The sequence below is a fragment of the Trypanosoma grayi genome (genome assembly GCF_000691245.1).
Source record: "Trypanosoma grayi strain ANR4 Tgr_125_V1, whole genome shotgun sequence".
Taxonomy (NCBI): Eukaryota; Euglenozoa; class Kinetoplastea; order Trypanosomatida; family Trypanosomatidae; genus Trypanosoma; species Trypanosoma grayi.
In genome coordinates this window covers 1-6,116 of record NW_008825744.1, presented here as the reverse complement: position 1 = coordinate 6,116, position 6,116 = coordinate 1, and the positions used below count along the sequence as shown (strand labels likewise).

The 6,116-nt window shown below is 53.6% G+C and overlaps 4 protein-coding genes across 4 annotated transcripts; all 4 read left to right on the top strand.

Annotated features, from left to right (window-relative positions):
• Positions 1-592: 592 nt before the first annotated feature.
• DQ04_01251030 (hypothetical protein) lies at positions 593-1,198 on the top strand (the record flags this gene model as incomplete). Its single annotated transcript, XM_009310453.1, has 1 exon — positions 593-1,198. One exon carries the CDS (start codon positions 593-595, stop codon positions 1,196-1,198), a length of 606 nt encoding a protein of 201 aa, XP_009308728.1.
• Positions 1,199-1,496: 298 nt separating this feature from the next.
• Positions 1,497-1,982, top strand: DQ04_01251020 (hypothetical protein; the record flags this gene model as incomplete). The annotated part of the gene is made up of 1 exon (XM_009310452.1): positions 1,497-1,982. One exon carries the CDS (start codon positions 1,497-1,499, stop codon positions 1,980-1,982), a length of 486 nt encoding a protein of 161 aa, XP_009308727.1.
• A 389-nt stretch (positions 1,983-2,371) lies between these two features.
• On the top strand, positions 2,372-3,145 carry DQ04_01251010 (SAM-dependent methyltransferase (inferred from BLASTP similarity); the record flags this gene model as incomplete). Its single annotated transcript, XM_009310451.1, has 1 exon — positions 2,372-3,145. The coding sequence occupies one exon, from the start codon at positions 2,372-2,374 to the stop codon at positions 3,143-3,145; it is 774 nt and encodes a 257-aa protein (XP_009308726.1).
• A 325-nt stretch (positions 3,146-3,470) lies between these two features.
• On the top strand, positions 3,471-5,636 carry DQ04_01251000 (hypothetical protein; the record flags this gene model as incomplete). The annotated part of the gene is made up of 1 exon (XM_009310450.1): positions 3,471-5,636. The coding sequence occupies one exon, from the start codon at positions 3,471-3,473 to the stop codon at positions 5,634-5,636; it is 2,166 nt and encodes a 721-aa protein (XP_009308725.1).
• Positions 5,637-6,116: the final 480 nt, after the last annotated feature.

Genomic DNA, 6,116 nt, shown 5'->3' with positions numbered 1-6,116 from the left:
GCGAAGTAGCAACACGAAAACAACAACAACAACAACACCATTCCACTATCGCTCAGTCGCGCTCATTTTTGCTTTGTTTTGACAAGCGTTGCGACGCGCCGCACGGGAAGGTGCGTCTTGACGTGTATGCGTTCATATGTTTGTGTTTCTGCCTTAGATTGTCTCTAGTTTCCGGCCCAACGCCTGCCAGCGGTGCTGTTGCCGTTCCCCCGTCTCCGCGGCTCCCAGATGGTGTGTCTCTATTTTCTTTTTTCCATTGACGCTCCTTCTGCCGCGGCGCGCACACAGCACCTTTCCAACCAATCCAGGAACGGTCCGAGAAAAGAAAGGATGGAGGGAAGAACCAAAAGAAAACACCTCAAGAGTGTGTACCCGCACGTCCCAGTTGGCATTGGTTAGGGCTGCTGCTATATATATATATATATATATTTATATATATATTTCGTTCTGTTGGTTCCTCTGACTTCGCTTTTTGAAATTATTGTTGCTGTGCCACCCTTCGTTGTACTTGCGTTTCGGAAAGAGTGACTAACGCAGAGAGAGAGAGAGAGAAAAAGAGACAACGAAGGAAGGTAGAAGGCATTCTCACACAATGGCGACATTAGCGGTAGTTTCATCGCCGCCACGCGTCCTCGGACAGCAGCTTCCCCTGTTGCCACTGCTGCTGCTCCTTTTGTGCCTCACATCCACCTCCAGTGCCCTTTCCACTTCTTCGTACGGGGCGATGAGTCTTGCGGGTAGCGTGTCGGTGCCGCTGAATGCTAGCCAGTACGTTGAGGTGCAAGCGGTGGATGGAGCCAGCGGTGCTGTGCTTCGCTCCGTCCCACTCGACGCGACGCGTAGCTTCGCCTTTGCCGGTCTCCCGCCCACCGTTGCGGAGATTCGACTCTTCCTGCGGATGCCGGAGCGCCGCTTCCGCCTCAACACGGCAGCGTCTCGTCTTAGCGTGCCCATTCCGATGAGCAGCAGTGGCGGGGTGAATCACGACGAGGATGTGTTGTGGGTGGAGTTGACTGCAGCAGTTGAAGAGATTGGCGGTACCGTGGAGGAGCAGCAGGGTAGCGTCCTCACCGCTGTTGTGGTGACACTATGCCTGGCGCTGGCGGCTGTGGGCAAGCACCGCCTGGTGGCGCTGCTGGACCTGCCAACGGTGAAGATACCGAAGCCGCGCCGGATGATCGTGGCGGCAAGCAGGTAAAATTCCGTTAAGAACGGATCGTGTAGGTTGGATAGTAAAAAAACAAACAAACAAACCATAAGGCGCAAGAGAAGTTGATGATACCTTTTTTCCTTATTGTCACGTGTGTTTTTGTGTGGTCATCTGCTGTGAATATGCTCTTTTTGCTTGAAGCAGGGATGTGTGGCGTTGCTACCGGTCTTTGTTGTTGCTGTTGCTCTCACTTCCCTGCGCCTCTCACCCAGTCTGCAGAAGCAGCAGGGCGAAGGGCCCGCCCCCCTCCCCTTAGCACCACCAAATATTTTTCTGAAGGCGACGCATGGATAGCCCTGACACTGGTAGCACGCGAAGTACAACGGTGAACATCGCCATCGCGGCGACCGTTCTCCATGGCATTATGCTGTTTGCTGGGGGTATTGTCTTTTTGAGGGCCCGAAACAGGAGCGGCTTCTTCTCCTCATGCAGTCCGCGCACAGCAATCACTTTTCTATCCATATTTTCCGTGATGCCGACGGTGCTCTTTCTCGGTATCACCGGCGCATGGATCTGCGCCGTGTTCGATACGCTTGTGGGTGCGGTTATGTTTCTTGTTGTTCCGGGAATGCTGGTCTTCTTCGTGATACTGGCGTGGTGTGCGGCGGCGTCGGCGGGCATCGAGATGTCCGGTGGGACGCTCGACCTGGATGGCCTGTGGGGCAATGGCACGCTGCAGCAGCGGCGTATGGTGGATAAACAGCAAGACCAGAAGGACGCGTCAACGTATGCGTTGCCTTATTTCCCGAGTCCTTACGAGGATGATGCGTAGGCAGAGGCTCAACCTGTTACGTGTGGGAAAGGAATGTCTTGAAAGAAGATTCAACTCTTGATTTTTTCTTTATTATTATGTCCTTGTTTTTGACTTCTGCATTTCCACCTGCCTGTATCCTCTCAACTGTAAACCACGATGAGCTGCCGCTGCAGTGGCGCTTTTGAACGGGGCTTTCCCGTCGGTGCGGGGAGCGAGACTGGCGAGTGGACTGAGACAAAATGCCACATCCTGTTATACGTGGCCCCAGATTCCCTTTTATTCCTTTTTTTCGTTGCCTCGCCTCCCTCGCCCTTCACTGTCCCATGTTTTCTCTTCCTCCACGCCACGCAAGAAGCCTTTTAATTACGCGGCGAGCAGTGCGATTGTTGCTGCCGGCCGCCGTCGCGATGTCAGCGGAGTCTAACGCAGCGCCTGCAGCAGCGGGAGCGGCAGCAGCACCGCGCATCCCAGGCTTTGACACAGAGGGCCGCCGCTACAGGTCAGCAGAGGAGATGTGGGCGCGGGAGCTTCACGGCGACCTCTACAACGCCAAGACCGGCTGGTACGGCAAGGCGTTGGAGTACTGGTCTAAAGTGCCGGCCACCGTGAGTGGCGTGCTGGGCGGCATGGACCATGTTCACGACGTGGACATCAAGGAGTCGCGGGCGTTCATCATGTCGCTTCCCGACCGCGGCACCACAAGGGCTCTGGATTGTGGCGCTGGCATTGGTCGCATCACCAAGTCGCTTCTCAGCAATACGTATGCCGTCACGGATGTGTTGGAGCCGATACCTAATATGCTTGAGCAGGCCAGAGAGGAACTGAAGGGGTTGCCAGTAGGGGAATTCATCCTCTCGTCCATGGAGACGGCTACGCTTAAACCAAAAACGTACGATCTCATCGTTATCCAGTGGGCGGCAATTTACTTGACTGACGAAGACTTTGCAAGGTTTCTAGCACACTGTAAGACTGCACTGACTCCTAAGGGATACATTTTTTTCAAGGAGAATTGTGCCCCTGCCGAAAAATTCATCGTGGACAAGGAAGATAGCAGCCTAACTCGTTCAGATAAACATTACAAGCGCATCTTTGCCACGGCAGGTGTTGAGGTGGCTAAGGAGGCGATGCAAGAAGAATGGCCAAACGATCTATTCAAGGTAAAGATGTACGCACTGCGTTAACACGCAGCATATTGAGTTTGATGGTGGACACTGTGTTTCGTCTGGGCATTTGGTGGTGACGACATGAATGGTGATTGGGTCCCTCTTTACCACAGCTCTGCACGGATCAGGTCTGAGCCCCTTCTGCCCTCCCCCCTATGCTGCTTCAGCATTCTTCTACATTAACCCTACACCTCACGCTCAAAGGTTCGTTTCCATGTTTGACGATTGCTGTGTCACATTTTTTCTGCCTTTGTCTTGTTGTTATTTTCTTTCTTCTTTCATTCTCTCTGCTCGTGTCGTTTCAATTCCTCTCATAGTTCCGCGTTTTGTGAGATTGTCAGCGATGATTTTCGACAGGCTGCCTATGACGCTGCCGCTAAGCCAGGACAATGTGCTGGAAGACGCCCTGGAGAATGTCTTGGCGAATTCGCACAGCCTTCTTAACAACACACGGCGGCTGAGTAATCCTGAATCAGATAGTGGTGTCGCTCTCCTTAAACATGCACTATATGGCACGCAGACGCCTCGCGCCGCGGCACCTCAAGTAGACAACAGTGAGATTATCCCTGCCATTGGCGCCCTGCATACCCAACTGGAGGAGTGCCGCGATCTGCTGCGCCAAGTCGACAGTGAGCGCCGCCTATACCGTGAGAAGACGGTACAGTTGCAGAGGGCACTCGATGAGGAGCACCATGGACAGGAGACCCTGCGTAACCAGATCGTGGGCTCACAGGACGAGCTGCGCAAGGCTCAACGCAAGGCCATCGAGGTACAGCAAAGGTTGCGTGAGATGGAGGAGGCAATGGATACCGCAACAGAGGAACAGATGCGGCTGCGCCGCTTCCTGCGTTCGATGCCGATGAACAAAGAGCGTGCACTCACTCTGGTACCGGATCGCCGCTTTGAGGAGGCCTTTCGGGACAAGATGTCTGCAATTCACTACAAACGTCGCTACGAACGCGCACGACAGCTGTACCAGCAACGCTCTGAGATGGCGGAGGGGAAACAAATGGCGATGGAAGACACCTACACGGCAGAGGGTGCAGACCTGCCGTCGCTGAGCCTCACCGGTGCGCAGGGCTTAGCGGCACTCGCGCTACCCGATGTGTCGTCACTCGCAAACAGCACTAACAACTTGTCGACATCGCAGTGGGTTTCCCTGCGGAGTGTAAGGGATACGCTGACTTTCCCTTTCCTGCTTCCCTTCTCGCACACCACGGCGAGGGACGACTACATCAATACGCAGGTACAACGTTCCACACAGAAGGATTCACTGGCACGCCTACGCGAAGGCGCGTTCCGGATGTGTCACCGCCTCAAACATGTGCAGGATTCGGGGCTGCACAGCATGTACGGGGTGCTGCTTGAGATCCTCCGTACCCACACCTCCACATCCGCGTCCATGCTGGTGAATCCCAAGAAGACGTTCGAGTCGGTACTGGAGAAGATGCAGCACGCACTCCGCGAGATGCTGTTCGAGATAGTGGATCTCGTGAACTCCGCTGTTATGCAGATCGCGAATCGCGAACCTCGCGTCGCTGTAAAACAAGCCGTTGCAAAGCACGATGTCGGCTGCAGCGTGTACCTGGGCTCCACATTTGATATGCGGCTGGCAGACATTGAGGCGAAGCTCGAAGCACAACGACGAAAATCCGCCGCCTCAGAGTCGGACCTATTGGCTGGCACGCTCAATGCGAGAAATAGCGGCACAATGATGCGAAGCAAGGCTCTGCTCACGCTGGAGCAGTTGCTGTCCCTGCACAAAGCGTTCTGCACGGTCGCACAAGCTGCAAACTCTACCTGCGACAACGCGGCGCCGGAGCTGAAGGACATGTTCGAGGAGCTCGCTCTCGCTGCGACCGACACCGCGCTGGACGACTCGCGGTACGAGACGAAAGTTGCCGAGGCCGTTGAGGCTGATGTGCGCCACGCGGAGAGGCTTGCGGCTTCTGCGCAGCGTGCGGCAACGGTCCTCTCCGCGTCAGGGACGAAGAAGCGTCTGCCCAGCGCCGTCGCCGCCTCTGCGTCGCGGGCAAAGTCGAAACAGAAGCAGCAGTTGTTGTCACAGACACTCCCTGCCCCAAGCGTCAGTCTTACTGAGAGCCAACAATTGATAGAGGCGTTCAAAGCCGTGCAGCCCACAGCGTCTATTGGAGGTGCCCTCCTCCCGAAACGCTTAAGCAATACCAAGGACCTAGAAAGCTTTGGCGTCACTTCCAGTAGCTTGTCCAAAGGGTGCGACGAGAGCGAAGCAACTGCAACAAGGGCAGTGACGGAGCATCGGCGTGAGGGCACACTCAGCAAAACGTGCTCTGTCACAAAATCGGGTGCAAGGACGTCGTCATCTGCGGGTGTTATTTTGCCCCAACCCACTCGCACCTCTCTTCGGGGTGACGTGAAACCGATGAATATGCGGGTGGCGACCTTCAACAATATCAATTTGCCACAGTTCATGGATAACGTGGGAGCTCCACATCCTCTACATGCGTCTAAACAAACACGCAAATAGAGTGCGATTTGCTTTAGACAAAAAAAGGAACAACGTTCTATCTGCTTGGAGTATGCATATATTTGTATGTATATATTTGTATATGCCAGTATATATACCAGTATATATATATATATATATATGTACGCATGTATATACACTCATATATACAAATATATGCATAGGTGAGTGTCCGTCATTGCGTGTGGGAATCTGTGGGACCGATTGAGGAGTGGTGTCAAAAGCCTTTGGCACTTCTTTTTTCTGATTGTGTTTTCCCTCCTTTTTTTACTTTGGTAGAGCTATGGAAACGAAGAGCGGTCTAAAGGCGCAGAAAGGGCCATGAACCAGAGGCCTGAGGTAACAGAGAAGCATATTTCGTTTGTGTGTGAAGGTGTTAGCCAAGTTTCGTCTAGCACATGGTTTTTGTTGTTCCCTTGCTCTTGCTTTTTCTATACAATCTTATATATATATATATATATATAGGGAGAGAGAGAGAGA